At 52.2% G+C, this 16,595-nt stretch overlaps 1 protein-coding gene across 1 annotated transcript in view; it reads right to left on the reverse strand.

Moving 5' to 3' along the window:
- Positions 1 to 16,595, reverse strand: part of atrnl1b (attractin-like 1b) — a 114,006-nt gene that overhangs the window by 24,064 nt on the left and 73,347 nt on the right. The window contains exons 25-26 of the mRNA XM_072703792.1: positions 15,246 to 15,307; positions 11,084 to 11,162 (exon numbers count right to left, since the gene is read on the reverse strand). Of these exons, the coding sequence (XP_072559893.1) occupies positions 11,084 to 11,162; positions 15,246 to 15,307 (141 nt within the window). The remainder of the gene's footprint in view (positions 1 to 11,083; positions 11,163 to 15,245; positions 15,308 to 16,595) is intronic.

The following is a 16,595-nucleotide window of genomic DNA, read 5'->3' on the forward strand; positions in this document are numbered from 1 at the left end:
AGACACACTACCGCCAAGCAACAGAATGCGACACGCCGGCATTGTTCTCCAAATGAGACCCTCTCGAGTTCATTCAGGAAATCAGGGCAGTGAGGGGTCAAGCACGACCCGCCCCCCCAGTCTGTCACCATGGGAGGTTCAGGGCCAGTTTAGGAGTTCATCAATTCCATCACATCAAATTAGCTGTTATCACGGGCCATGCTGGGGGGGGGGGGTGCTACATTTATCTCAAGGTGCTAATGGACTCTCCCCTGACCCCCCTCCCCCTCCGATTCCCACTAAACTGATTTGTTGACAGCTAAAGAGCACCATCAGTAATTATCAGGTCTTTCTGGTAAATCACCCACAGCATTTGATTCAAGTCAGAGCCAAAGACTGACTGCCCTTTTGCCCTCTGCTCTCCTTACTCATAACCAAAAGGTACAAGCGCACACACCACTCCTACTGGGTGAACTAGAAGCCATGCACACTCTCTTAACCATAGTGGCGATATCTCAAAGGGCTCAACCAATCCACATGCTCAGTCTCGACATCATCAACACCTCACCCCCTTTATGTTCACTTTTGATCGACAGCCACCTAGGAGGTGGGGCTTCCAGGAAGTGATGACCTATCAGGGAGTAGGAGTGTGTATAAACACAGACACGCTGAAGCCTGCAGGCACCTCTACGTCCTCTGTGTCAGCTGCTGTAATGGGCCATCGTCCCCAGCGAAGGGATTCTGGTAAGCAAAGCAGACATGATGAATACACAGTCTTCAGGCCAAAATCCAGGACGTGCCGCACCAGGTACCGCACAATCAAGTCCAGAGCCAACAGGGCAATTAGGAGGGTCCGCTGTGCTCATCCAAGTGACACAGAGCCAGCGACGCGGCCTCATCGGAATCCTGCTCCTACGAGAGCGCCGCATATTATTCCTGCAGCGTGATGTGCAATGAAAGCCGTTAGACATCATTCTGCTGTTATGATTCTTCCGGGTGCCGTTCATGAAAAATGTAAAGGAGCACATTCTGGAAATGGGACTTTGTCCAATTAAAGTCTGATTAATTCCTGCCAGTCAGCGTCCATGGCAAATAAGTCGATGCAGGCAGACTGCACAACTGGGGAAGGACAGATGGACACCCTGGGTAAGGGAGGAAGGACAGACACCCCGAGTAAGGGAGGAAGGACAGATACCCCAGGTAAGGGAGGAAGGACAGACACCCCAGGTAAAAGAGGAAGGACAGACACCCCGGGTAAGAGAGGAAGGAGGGACACCCCGAGTAAGGGAGGAAGAAAAGATACCCCAAGTAAGCGAGGAAGGACAGAAGGACAAGGGAAAGGGAGGGAGGACGGACACCCCGGGTAAGGGAGGGAGGACGGACACCCCAGGTAAGGGAGGAAGGACGGACACCCCAGGTAAAAGAGGAAGGACGGACACCCCAGGTAAGGGAGGAAGGACAGACACCCCGGGTAAGGGAGGGAGGACGGACACCACGGGTAAGGGAGGAAGGACAGACGGACACCCCTGGTAAGGGAGGAAGGACAGACGGACACCCCTGGTAAGGGAGGAAGGACAGACGGACACCCCTGGTAAGGGAGGAAGGACAGACGGACACCCCTGGTAAGGGAGGAAGGACAGACGGACACCCCTGGTAAGGGAGGAAGGACAGACGGACACCCCTGGTAAGGGAGGAAGGACAGACACCCCGGGTAAGAGAGGAAGGAGGGATATCCCGAGTAAGGGAGGAAGAACAGATACCCCAAGTAAGCGAGGAAGGACAGAAGGACAAGGGAAAGGGAGGGAGGACGGACACCACGGGTAAGGGAGGGAGGACGGACGGACACCCCGAGTAAGGGAGGGAGGACGGACGGACACCCCGAGTAAGGGAGGGAGGACGGACGGACACCCCGGGTAAGGGAGGGAGGACGGACGGACACCCCGGGTAAGGGAGGGAGGACGGACGGACACCCCTGGTAAGGGAGGGAGGACGGACGGACACCACGGGTAAGGGAGGAAGGACAGACGGACACCCCGGGTAAGGGAGGAAGGACAGACGGACACCCCGGGTAAGGGAGGAAGGACAGAAGGACACCCCGGGTAAGGGAGGAAGGACAGAAGGACACCCCGGGTAAGGGAGGAAGGACGGACACCCCGGGTAAGGGAGGGAGGACGGACACACCATCCTAATGTTCCGCCACACAGGCTGCAGCCCAGCCTAACTGCTTTATGGGAAGCAGGCTGGCGACAGCATTAGCCCCCAAACACCAGCCCTCCTCCCAAGACAGGCACACAAAAGACTCCACTAATTAATCTCCGCGGCTTGTCTGCGCGGAGCACAGCCACGGCAAGCCACCACTACCCCAGCGGGACCCAGCCTCTCGTCTAATTGGGCCAGGAGAGCGCTCGGCACCCCTCTGAGACGCGTCTTCTGCATGCGGCTTTTTTTCGGGGCTTTTCCAGATTATTCCGCCTCTTTTTCCAACCCGCTTGTCCCCCTGTCGGCTGAGTATTACCCTGTAAGGCACCTGCACCCCACAGCAGCACCCAGATACCTGCGATCTGTCAGCGGACCTCCAGTTGGGAGCCAAGCACAGCGGCCTGGCAGCAATGTTGTAGAGAATGCAACGCTAAATTAAATGATAGTGATGGATAGCTCCTCTCTATAGAAGAAGTAATAGCAGCTGAATGTATCTCGACTTCTGCTCATCTGAAATTTTATTTATTTGGAAGTGAATAAGGCAGCTTAGAAAGGTAGCTCAGGGAGAGACTCGGCGCCGACTTGAGCCATAACACACGACCGAAGACAGACCCTGGACGGGCCAGAGTGACCTTGTCACGCAACGAGAGTGGCAAGAATCACTGAGTCACACAGAAGGGGAACAGAGCTGTCCCATCCGAGGAAATACAGAAGAACAGGGTCATCCAACGACACAAAGTGAAGAAGCAGAGCTTAGAAGTGACACAGAGAAGAGCACAGACACGTATCTGCAAGGGCTGAGCCGTTTAGTTACAGAATCTGCTGCTACATGCATTTAAGCAATTTGGCAATAAATCGCACCACACAGAGCTAGAGTGTATCAAACATCAATGTATAATAAAATAAACTTCTTCATAAAGGTGTTGTTCTACCGCTGGGACAGAGAGAAAGGATTCCAGCTTCATTAGCGCTTGTGAACATCCTCTTCTCCCAGCGTGCTGATGTTGGAGGACAAAAGTGCCAACAGCAGTTTGTGAACACGAGCACATTCACACGGTTACATGCCAGCCTCTGTCTGAGACCACGACTGACACGGTCTGTGGTCCCGCTCTGTCCGTCTGTGCTGCGTCGGGACCCGTCTCATTGCGGCCTGCCATTAAGTTAAAGGGCATAGCCAACCAGCAGTTTACGTTCTGGTACCCTATCTGGAGAAAAGGGGCTTGGCAAAAAGAGAGGAGAGCCACCAATGACGGATCACCTGACGGAAGCACTAGCCAATGAGGGCCAAAGAGGCGAAGTTGCACCCCGGCCCTCAGAGAGGAGCCTTGAGTTCACATGCTGAGCTCATACCTGCACAGGGCTGCTGCTATGTGCAGCCACCCGGCTGAAGGTGACTGTGTCACTGTCACGGTTCTGTGGCGTCATTTCCCCCAGAGCTCACAGGAGTCTGTCCAGCATGGTGATTAAGACAGAGAAGAGCCACTTTTAATGTAATGTACACACAGGACATTTCTGGCACCAAACTGATCCAGACTGACCCAAAGCTTCGACTAACACTCAGAGCATATTAAACTCTAATTCTGTGCAAGAGTCTGGTCTGATGGCTGAAGTGAAAATACCAGCCTTGGGGTATCGAAGGACCCCTCCCTTAGAAGCATGTCAACACTGACTGCCAGGACAACCACCACCACCATCACCCCCCCAGCCTGTGAAGTGACGACTCTCATTTCCTGAAGGATGCGTTCCTGCCCACACAGACGGCAGCAGGGGGCGTTTGGGGTGTGATGCAGTCGGTCTGCTCTTACACACTTCGATGAAGGAAGGAGATACAGATTACAGAGGATGTAACTGTACCTATCCTACACACACACACACAGACACACACACGCTTCGACACACATACACACACACACACACACACACACACACATACACACGCACACACACACACAGACACACACACGCTTCGACACACACACACACACACACACACACACACACACAGACACACATACACACGCACACACACACACACACACACGCTTCGACACATATACACACGCACACACACACACGCTTCGACACACATACACACGCACACACACACACACGCTTCGACACACATACACACGCACACACACACACACACACACACACGCTTCGACACACATACACACGCACACACACACACACACACGCTTCGACACACATACACACGCACACACACACACACACGCTTCGACACACATACACACACACACACACACTTCGACACACATACACACGCACACACACACTTCGACACACATACACACGCACACACACACACACGCTTCGACACACGCACACACACACACACACACACACGCTTCGACACACATACACACGCACACACACACACACACACACACACACACGCTTCGACACACATACACACGCACACACACACACACACGCAACGAAACACATACACAAACACGGACACACACCGACAGATACCGCCACCGACGTCCCCCACAGAGCTGGTAAAACAGATGTTTCAGGTGCACGGCGAGAGGCACACTGTGCGTAGGGGGTGACCCTCAGTGACAGCTGGCTCGGGGTGTGTGTAGGCGGGGCCAGCAGCGGCACAGAGCACTTGTCATTGGACGCCCTTTGCCGGCACACAGAGGACTGCCATCTGTGAGGGCTGGCAGTGCCACGGCATCCTGGCAAGCTGCTGTTTATGCTGCTTACTGACAGCGTGCACGGCCCCCAGGTTCACCTGAGCTCTCCCTCCGAAGGGAAGGAAAGCAAACATTTACCATTTTAAAAGTACACAAAAGGCCACAGCCCAAGCAACCAGCCCCCCACGCCTTCCCACACAATACTTATCAGCAACACAAACTTTTTAGGGATAAATAACAAATAGCAGGATAAAGATATCAGGCCCGGGTCCCACCATAGGAAGAGCAGCTAAGGCTCACTAAGATGAAAAGATGCCCTCCCCCCTTTAGGATGAGAAGCTAGGGGCCCCTTCAAGATGAAAAGCCACCCCCCCCCATTTAGATGAAAAGCTGGGGGCCCTTTAGAATGAAGAGCTGAGGCCCCCTTTAGGATGAAAAGCCAGGGGGCCCTTTTAGGATGAGAAGCCAGGGTCCCCTTTAGAATGAAGAGCTGAGGCCCCCTTTAGGATGAAAAGCCAGGGGGCCCTTTTAGGATGAGAAGCCAGGGTCCCCTTTAGGATGAAGAGCTGAGGCCCCCTACTGGATGAAAAGCCAGGGGGCCCTTTTAGGATGAAGAGCTGAGGCCCCCTACTGGATGAAAAGCCAGGGGGGCCCTTAGTATGATAAGATGAGGCCCCTCTTTAGGATGAGAAGCTTGGGGAGCTGAAGTGCAGCACCCACCCTTCCCGAGGCATACTTACAAAGAGGCACACGACGAGGGGCGGCTGAAGCACAGCGCCCCCCAGAGGTCGTACTCACAGAGGTACGACGAGGGGCGGCTGAAGCACAGCGCCCCCCAGAGGTCGTACTCACAGAGGCACACGACGAGGGGCGGCTGAAGCACAGCGCCCCCCAGAGGTCGTACTCACAGAGGTACGACGAGGGGCGGCTGAAGCACAGCGCCCCCCAGAGGTCGTACTCAGAGGCACACGACGAGGGGCGGCTGAAGCACAGCGCCCCCCAGAGGCGTCTTTGCGCAGAGCTGCGATAATGACAGTTGACAGTTAAACTGTTCTGAGGTAATGCTTTGTGTATAATTACAGGGAAGCAAACTTCAAAAGGAGGGCAAATAAACATGGAAGGAGGGATTGTCTGCAGCTGGTTTGTCGTATCAAGCACTTGGCAAGGTTGGCAGCTGCAGGAGTGCAGTGACCTCCCTGGGGAATCACCACGACCTCCGCACGCCTGTCTTCTGCTTGCCCAGGGCTTCAGGGAGCACGTTTCAGTAACATTTGAATGACATTACTCCAGTAACCTCACAGTGACGCGATTAGTATGCTGCTAGCGGACATAGGACAACCTAATGTGGGCGCTTCACTAAAGGTTATGAACATGAGTCAATAGAGGGGAGGAAAAATGAAACACAAGTAGATATATCTCGGTCAAAATGTCCCAAAAATAGACAGCGGTCTGTTGTCCTGTTTTATTTACTGCCACTATGTGTACAGAGACCTTCCGTCTTAAAGCATAAAATAGCAAACTTCCTGGAACGTGCACCATTGCAGTACAGTGTGCTGTCAGCTAACCCACCTCACAGAGACCACGTATTAAAAACGACACCACCCCACTCAATGCGGATACCCCAGGAGGGTCCTGAGGGGGGACAGTGCCCCCCCAGAGTGGCCAGTACCTTTTCAGCTGACTGCCCCAAAGCCACCCCTTAAACAATGTAATGTCATGGACAATTAAGCAGATCCCACACCACTATGCTATCCTATTAAAAGGAGCCTGTTCACCTTCACTCCATCCGGACCACATCCAACAGACTTAACTACAGAACCACGCCGAGGCTGCATGAGTCACGGGGACCAGACCTGGCAGATCTGACGTGGGCTTAATTACAAAAAAACACCAAGGCTGAATAGGTCACCCATGGGGACCGGACCCACCAGATCCGACACGGGCTCGATTACAGAACGCCAAGGCTGTATAGGTCAGCGATGGGGACCGGACCCACAAGATCCGACACGGGCTCGATTACAGAACGCCAAGGCTGTATAGGTCACCCATGGGGACCGGACCCACCAGATCCGACACGGGCTCGATTACAGAACGCCAAGGCTGTATAGGTCACCCATGGGGACCGGACCCACCAGATCCGACACGGGTTCGATTACAGAACGCCAAGGCTGTATAGGTCACCCATGGGGACCCGGACCCACCAGATCCGACACGGGCTCGATTACAGAACGCCAAGGCTGTATAGGTCACCCATGGGGACCCGGACCCACCAGATCCGACACGGGCTCGATTACAGAAGCAAGCTGAGGCTGTTTGGGTCACACATGGGAACCGGACCCACAAGATCTGACATGGAGTCGACTACAAAAGCAAGCCGAGGCTGTAAGGGTCACACACACAAAGTGAACATTGCGAAAAAGTCACACATAAGAGTGAGTGATACTGACAGACAGAAGAGGAGAGAGTGACCACGTTACAAGGCAGAGGAGTGTTTTGAAACATTTTAATGAATTGGGGATTGTAAGTGACTGCTGCATATGACTGCTCCGATTACGCCAGGAAGACTGGCTGTCCTACATGGCGGGCCAGTGATGCAAGCTTCCCGCGGCTCGGAAAGCATGACTGATTGCTTACGTTCGATGGCAGCCGTGTTCATTATCCCAGCCTATTCACAGACCGCAGCTCTGGATCAATACAGAAAATTCTACTTGCAGGAATCCCACGGGAGAGACAGGCAGCCGCATTCAGGCTTACGGAAAGCTGGAAATAGTGATGGCATTTTTCAAAGAGACACACCACCTCTGCCGCAAAGGCAGACGAATAGTGTGTCTGACACAAACACACTCGCATTTAGTGCCATCTGCGCCAGCCTGAACGTCCTGTCAGAAGAGGAGCTTCAGTTCGTGGCATGGCGATCGTTAGGGGATGGCACAGCGGTCGTTAGGGGACGGCATGCCTGAGGGTCAGGAGTCAGGCTCTTGATCTCAGAGCCGTGGCATTGTCTCTCGAGAGATGGGTCCCGGTTCTTACGGATTGCATTGTGCCAATCCTCAGAATGCATGCTTGGCAAAACAAAACACAAAGCTCTGATCACTGTACCACCACTGGGGGGCATTGTGAGAGTTATGTGAGATCATTAGCAAATAAGAGGGTCCAAAAGTGAAGGACATTTAATTATCACCAATCACTCCGCTGCTCATTCAGAACAACATAACATCAAACAGCCAATAACAGACCTTGAGATCGAAAGAAACACAGCAAGTTCCATCCACCATTAAATTACTATAAGAGTATATATGGCGTACCATGATTCGCAGATATCCTGCTTCTGTTTTCTGTGAGCATACCACACATATAATACTTGTTTTTCCTGTGAAAGCATATTGTCACTAACATATATCATATCGTACTGTTTCCTGTGAGAGTGTACTATCGCTCACAGACATCAAATCGCACTACTGTATCCTATGAGAGTGTACTATCACTCACAGACATCAAATTGTACTACTGTTTCCTGTGAGAGTGTGCTGTCGCTCACAGATATCACATCGTGCTATCGTTTCTTACGAGAGCGTACAGTCGCTCAGATATATTGTACTACTGTTTCCTGTGAGAGTGTACTGTCACTCACAGATATACTGTACTACCGTTTCCTGTGAGAGCATACTGTGATTCACAAATATCATATCGTACTACCGTTTCCAGTGAGAGCGTACTGTCGCTTGCAGATATCATATTGTACTACCGTTTCCTGTTAGATGGTACTGTTGCTCACAGATATCATATTGTACTACTGTTTCCTGTTAGAGCGTACTGTTGCTCACAGATATCATATTGTACTACCGTTTCCTGTTAGAGCGTACTGTTGCTCACAGATATCATATTGTACTACCGTTTCCTGTTAGAGCGTACTGTTGCTCACAGATATTATATTGTGCTATTGTTTCCTGTGAGAGTATACGGTTGCTCAAAAGGAATTTCCTGTTACTTACAAGCACTAATTCAGACCTAAGACCATGATGATGCTGTGCAAAGCTAACAAGTATAACATTTACCTTCCGCACCGATTTATGCAAATATGAGCAGAGATATCATTCATAGGCAAACATGAAGCTAGCTGCTGAAGTGGATTTAACAGCAGAAACAAAAGGAGAACATGGTTCGGGAAGACACAAGCTGTGGCGGGTCCTGCCCGTTAGCATATCACGGACCACGGCGGGTCCTGGCTGTTGGCTGAGCCGCATTGTCACCATGGCTCTCCTACTGATGTTCTTTTAGTCCTAACCCCTGACAGAGCCCTGACAATATTGTGCTGTTGCTTAAAAGCACGGCATGCAACCAAAGCCCTCGGCTGGCATAAAAGCGGCTGTATTGGGCTGCACAGCCACAGGTGAAATTCGAGTCCAGAGTGAAATAATGTGACCGGCGCCGTCAGCAGGGTCCATAAGGGAGCGCGGCGAAGCCTCACAAAGACCCCACTGTGGCACCGTGTCCAAGCGAACAAAAGTCTGAGTCACACACACACAGGCTCAGAAGCGCGATGGCTCAGGGCTACAGACCCAGAAAATCTTTCAGCTGTCACAGAGAGAGAGCATTGAGTCGTGGCTTCCAGAGGGCCACTAATTGCTTGTTTTACAGAGGAAGAGCCCCTGTGTGTGAGACACACACTGGAGCACATTCATTAACACAAACAACAGAGTGCAGTGTTCCAGGCCTTACACACCCTTAACACAGGGATGCAGAATGCAGAGAGGCCCTGCCTTCAGCCTGCCGGCCTCTTAGAAGGACTTCCTCTGAAGTAGCTGGCCACTTGACAAGTGTGGGAATGTATTTCTTTAAGAGGAGGGCACTAGGCTCTCCTGATGGGTTCTGCTACGCAGCAGACCTCCTACCAGGATGCCCACGTTTCATCCCTGGCCCTGGGACGTTATGGCAAGCTCGGCATAACGAAGAGCGAGAGGACAGTGTGCTCCAGACAAACCCTGCACTCAGCTCCTGTCTTTGCAAAGGATGAGGCACCACTTGCATCCAAGCCCAGTAAGGTGACACCCTTGAAGACCCATCAATCTCACGGTTCTTAGGTCTATGCCTCACGTATCCTGGATGAGTGTGAAAGCCCATCTAGCACACACACACGAGCACGCAGGCTCACACACGCAAACACTCCTTCTTCATCTCTTTCCCTCCCCTCACACTGGAGTCACTGGAGCGGAAAATGTTCCTGGATTACAGGCTCTGCAGGAATGAAGTGCTGGAACAAGGAAGGAGGTGGAATTTTCTCAATGAATCCAGGGCCAGAAAAAGCCTGAAAAGTGGTGGGGGGGCATCCTAGGACTGCATGGCACCTCCACGGTGCTTCACTGGGACAAGCATGCTCCGCTTAGAAGATCGACGATCTCCCAACAAACGATGCTAAGTGCTGTTAACCCTGACGCAGGTAAATTGATGGATGATGCCGCCTCCCTCACGCACACACACACACACACACACACACACACACACACTCACGCAACGCAGCACTGGGTCCCCATGTACTCGCACTCCTCCACCTGCCCTTTCCCACTGCATGTCAGGGAGGGGGCAGAGCTGTATCACTTGTCCTGAGCCAACTCATCACAATCACCCTCATCCCTACCCTGCTTCAGCCAGAGATGCACCGTGTGCATGTGATGCCAAAGCGTGAGCTGCCGGGAGCGTCAAGCAGAAATCCTGCAGCGCTCTCTGATCTCAGCAGGGATCCTGACAACAGGGACGTCTGGCCCCTTGAGCAATGGGGTTAACGGTGACCTCCCCGAACGTCAGTGAGAGCTGTGTGAAAGCAGCTGCCAGGCCGACTTTCAGAGAAGTGTACCTTCGAATGTATTCTGTTGCCTGCTTGTATTAAGCACTGGCATGAGGACGGACCAGGAGATCTGAGGATGGGATGGGACAGGATGGGATGGGACAGGAGAACAGAGTAGAGGAGAAGAAAGGAGAGGAGGAACAGGAGAGAGTATGAGAGTATGACAGAACAGGAGAGAAGAGGATGAGAGAGGAAAGGAAAGGTGCCATGGCTACTGCAGGACTGTGCAGAGGGGAAATGGCCGCATCTGCCTGCAGCCAGAACTCCCCCCCCCCCCCACGACACACACACGCACACAAACAAACGTTTGGCCAATCCCGTAACCATTCAGCTGGTGTCTGCCTGTATTCCCCAATCCCTTAGGAGGCTCAATGCACGGAAGGCCCTGAAAACTTACCTCCCGGCGTCTGGAGGCCCAGCAGGTCTGCTTGATTTTCCACACAACGGCCGCCACCAGCAGGAGGGACAGGAAGCAGCTGGAGAGGAGCAGGACAGACAGCAATCAGTCAAAAGGTGTAGGAGGAACAGGAAGCAGCTGGGAAGGGGCGGGACAGGAAGCAGTCAGTCCAAAGGTGTAGGAGGAACAGGAAACAACTGGGAAGGGGCAGGACGGGAAGCAGTCAGTCAAAAGGTGTAGGAGGAACAGGAAGCAACTGGGAAGGGGCGGGATAGGAAACAGTCAGTCAAAAGGTGTAGGAGGAACAGGAAGCAACTGGGAAGGGGCGAGACGGGAAGCAGTCAGTCAAAAGGTGTAGGAGGAACAGGAAACAACTGGGAAGGGGCAGGACGGGAAGCAGTCAGTCAAAAGGTGTAGGAGGAACAGGAAGCAACTGGGAAGGGGCGGGATAGGAAACAGTCAGTCAAAAGGTGTAGGAGGAACAGGAAGCAACTGGGAAGGGGCGGGACGGGAAGCAGTCAGTCAAAAGGTGTGGGAAGAACAGGACACCTGGGGAGGCTGACTCAGGGTGACATGAGCACGGACTACAACAGGCCAGCATGGGGTTTGCTCGCCCACTTACAGGCTGCGGCTGGCTGAGCCTGTCACCCACCTCACACCTCACAGGCGTGAAACACACAGCGGCTTCCCATGGAGAAGATAACGGAGCGGTGCAGGCAGCAGATGTGCACTGGTGTGTAAATGTTTACACTATGTATCACCAGGGGGTCCAGAATGGTGGTGCTGCAGACACCTCTGTAACAGCTTCACAGATTATCATATTCTAACCCATGAACGTGTCTGACCCCTCCCCCCAGAGTTCAGGTCCTCCCCAAGGGCGTTTATATATTAGTGTGTGGCATCTAAGTGGCCTTAAACAGAAACACTTTTCTCCTCAGTGTAATCAGATTCTCAGATTCTCTCCTAATTAATGGGTTTCTCATCCTTGAAGACCTTCTCTTCCTTGACAGTCTTCTCCCCATTGATGAGCTTCTCCTCCTTTACATACTACTCCCTCTTAACAGGCTTCTCCTCCTTGACATGCTGTTCCCCCTTAACAGGTTTCTTCTCCTTGATGGTCTGCTCCCCGTCAATGTACTTCTCCTTAACAAGATTCTCCTCCTTGATGGGCTCCTCCATCTTAATGGGTTTCTCCTACTTGAGGAGCTTATACCAGGTTTCTCCTTGATGAACTGCTCCCCCTTATTAGATGTCTCTTACTTAATGAGTATCTCCTCTTTGATGAGCAGCTCATTGACAGGTTTTGCCCCCTTGACGAGCTTCTCTTCTTTGATGGGTTTCTCCTACTTGAGGAGCTTATACCAGGTTTCTCCTTGATGAACTGCTCCCTACTACAGGTTTCGCCCCCTTGACGAGCTTCTCTTCTTTGATGGGTTTCTCCTACTTGGCGGGTTTCTCCTCTTTGATGGACTTCTCATCCTTGACGGGCTTGTCCTACTTGGCAGGTTTCTTCTGCTTGACGAGCTTCTACATTCCAGGTTTCCCCTCCTAGACGGGCTTCTCCTCCTTCTGCTCTGTGCACCCACTACACTAATTCTATGCATTTTACTCAGTCAGGAAGATGAGGGGAACAATAACAGCGAATTCCGCTGTGGCTGCAGGTTAAAATCCACAGCAGTTAATATTCACAGACCTCCCCAAATGCATGCAGACGCAGCTGGGCTGCCAGGGACGTGGGAGGTAGGCGCAGCCCAAGCCGGCGTGATCCATCACGGCTCACAAAGTGATGTGGTTTGATTTCAGCGCCCGACTGCAGTATTTCCTTACGCTGAACACAAGACAAGCAGCGCATTATGCCAGAGACAAATGCGACAGCAAGAGAGCTTACGGAAGCACGGCCGTCCGCTCACATCGGCTGGCCTTCCTTCCGGCACATTCTGACATATCTGTCACTGTCATTGGTCTCTTTGCTCCATGAAAGCAGAGAGAGAGGCGGAGAGGAACTGCGAGCGGGATGGGAACACGACGGCCGGGGTGAGGTGAACGGATGCGCTGCCAAAACACTGCTGCGTGTCCTGTGATGGTAAGATGTGATGTAAGGGGAGGCGCCGACGGCCAAGGCACCAAGCTAGAACCAACAGAACCCCAGGCAGTCCGAGCCATGCTGCAATGCATCCTGGGAGTGAGCGGGAGGCCTGAATTCTGAAAGACAACTGGAGGCCTCGCAGGGTCACCCACTTCTCATGCCGTCAGCGGGAACAAATGCAGTAGGTAACGGACAGGTGTGAATCGGAAGATGTTTGCTGTCAGTGCCCGTCTCAGCACCGAAACCCAAGAATGCAGACACCTAGATCCTGATCCTCCAACAGAGGATGGAACAGAACGGCAGCTACGCAAAACACAGTGTAAAACAGACCAACAGAGCTGTTGACGGTCATTTGATTTGAGGTAAGTGGATTCCTGGAAGACAATCGTCAGCTACAAAAATTACAGCCAGCTTGTAAAGCCACGAAGGCATTTTCAGAGCAAATTGAAAAGGCGTCTTTCAGCATTTCTCACTGTGTTTCAGTCCTCTCTTAAAGAGCATGCTTTCCCGAGAACACGGTGGCACGCAGCTTTCTCCTGACCTCACCGGCGTGATGGTGATGTTTCCTATGGTCGCACTTTGACTGGCCTGGGCTTTGATGTGTCCCATTTCACAGCTGGTGTCACAGTGCTGGGGGGGCACAGAGCACCATGACTACCTGTCATATTGGGAGGTATTGCGGCCACCCAGGGCCAGACCCACCGCCGATGTCATTTCATGGCACATAAGCAGTGGTGGCCACGTGTCTGAACTGCAAGAGTCATGAAAGGGGACCGGCAGGGACTAAGTGGGGGACGGGGACTTTGTATGTGTGGGGGGACCAAAGTGCTATAAATGGTAGAAGTTTCAAGCCCAGAGAGGAGGCCACATTGTGTTGTGCCGTGCCTACAGGGGAGGAGCACACACAGTGACACGCCCACAGGGGAGGAGCACACACAGTGCTACGCCCACAGGGGAGGAGCACACACAGTGCTACGCCCACAGGGGAGGAGCACACACAGTGCTACGCCCACAAGGGAGGAGCACACACAGTGACACGCCCACAGGGGAGGAGCACACACAGTGACACGCCCACAGGGGAGGAGCACACACAGTGACACACCCACAGGAGAGGAGCACACACAGTGACACGCCCACAGGGGAGGAGCACACACAGTGCTACGCCCACAAGGGAGGAGCACACACAGTGACACGCCCACAGGGGAGGAGCACACACAGTGACACACCCACAGGAGAGGAGGCCACATTATGCCTATAATGTAGGCTTGAAGTATTTTTACCTGCATTATAAGTACACGGCAGTTTACACTGCAGCTGATTGGCTGATCGGTGATATCTGACATACCAAGCTGTCGCAACCATGTAACAGTGAATTAACTTGTTACACCCAGCACCATGGCGACCGCAGACATCCATCACTGGGGAGGATACAGGCTGCATTCGCAATGGAGTAACCAGTGATAGCAACAAGCAAGGAAGCCAACCCCCAGGGCCGATAAGGGTAACCATGGAAACAATACACCTGTCAAACAGGACCCCTGAATTTACCTCAACCATAGACTGGCCAGCGATAGAATCATGCAGAGAAATTCCACAGGTCAGCAACAGAGAGCTGGAGCCAGTGACGCCGGTGAGCCATGGGCAGGACCTGCCTCGCCAGGCGGCACCCAGCTCTGCATTTTAATGTGCGGCAGGGATACAGCTGAATTTTCATACATACATATTCAAACTACCCTCCCCCCCCCCCCCCCGCTGACTGGAGCCCCTGGTAATGTCAGAGGTCACCACAGAAGCCTGAGTGGGACGCACAGGCGACGGAGCCCTCGACAGAGTGATGGAGACGAGGTGGTAAAGGCACATGTGACCCCCTCTACAAGACGCGCTGCACCTTTAAGACACTATGACACGGTGCACTGTTACACCCTATGCCAAAGTCCCCCGACACGATGGTACTCCAGCTCCACCCACAGGAAGGAAGAGGTCCTGTGCAGCCCTCCCCCACCTACAACGTGCTACCTGATTGGATGGCAGCATCACACCTATGTCCCGCCCATGAACCCCAGAAGACAGACTCACCTGAAGAAGGTGACGAAGAACTGGACCAGGTCCATGATGCTGTTGTGTTGGGAGAAGGCGATCTGGGAGGACAGAAGTGGGGGGAGGATGCTTTATTTGCCATTTGTACAATTACAGCTATGTAGAAATTATTTTTGTTGTCACATTTCCCATCATGCTCTCCTCTCTGACATAAACTTACTTAGGTGCATCCTGGGATGTATCTCAGTAGGTATACTTGACCGTACTTGTGTTCTCGTTTTGTGACCGAAGACCAGTTCCAATAGAACGGAAGTATGGAGGACTGTAAAAATCCCCAGATGTCATTCTTGCCGTCCCAGATATCAAGGATAAATTGATTGCATCCTTGCCAAATAAGACAAATCCAATGAATTATTGCAGCCCAAGTTCATCCTTGGGAAGCAGGTTAGCAAGACCGCTCTTGCCAAGACCACGAGTACGATCTTTGCGTTCTTGGTATTGAGAAACACCCCAGAAATATACAAAAGACCCTCGACTGGGCCTATAACATTTTTTAACGTTTCTCAGTCCACTCAGCAATGGTCACCTGGCGACCCCATAATGCCCTCGGTGTTGAGGGGGAGGCATGGGATGAGGTGGACGCCACTGCCCCCCGTGTGCTTGTAGGGGTTAGGGGTCTGAGCTGAGAGTAAGACGATGCCGCAACTATTAAAACCAGATAAATAGAGAATATCTAGGTGCAGGAATACACTCCACTGGCTTGCAGTGACCTCTCAAATTCATTAAGTCAAAATGAAGACCAATTTCAGACTCAGCAGCATGATTAAGCAGAGAGACACCTTCAGCTCCACATTTAGGGTGGGGTGGCTTTGGAAAACACATGCTTCTGTAAAGCTAGACGCACACTTAAAAAGGACAAGAGAGCACGTTTAAAAAAATCAATTTTCATCTGTTTCTGAGCTTTGCTGAAGTGTAGCTTAGAATCATTAATTGCTGTAAGACGAGAGTCAATGAAAGGTGCCCTCAAGCATTGTGTGTGTGTGGCCGTGTTTGTGTGTGTGTTTCTATATGAGTCAGTGTGTTTCTCTGTGCTTCCGTGTGTCTGTCGCACTGTGTTTGTGCCTGTGTGCGTGTTTGTGTCTGTCTCACTGTGTTTGTGTCTGTCTCACTGTGTTTGTGTCTGTGTGTGTGTTTGTGTCTGTCTCACTGTGTTTGTGTCTGTCTCACTGTGTTTGTGTCTGTGTGTGTGTTTGTGTCTGTCTCACTGTGTTTGTGTCTGTCTCACTGTGTTTGTGTCTGTCTCACTGTGTTTGTGCCTGTGTGTGTTTGTGTCTGTCTCACTGTGTTTGTGTCTGTCTCACTGTGTTTGTGTCTGAAACCTCACACAGA

This window comes from Paramormyrops kingsleyae, chromosome 20, assembly GCF_048594095.1.
Source record: "Paramormyrops kingsleyae isolate MSU_618 chromosome 20, PKINGS_0.4, whole genome shotgun sequence".
In the NCBI taxonomy this organism is placed as follows: Eukaryota; Metazoa; Chordata; class Actinopteri; order Osteoglossiformes; family Mormyridae; genus Paramormyrops; species Paramormyrops kingsleyae.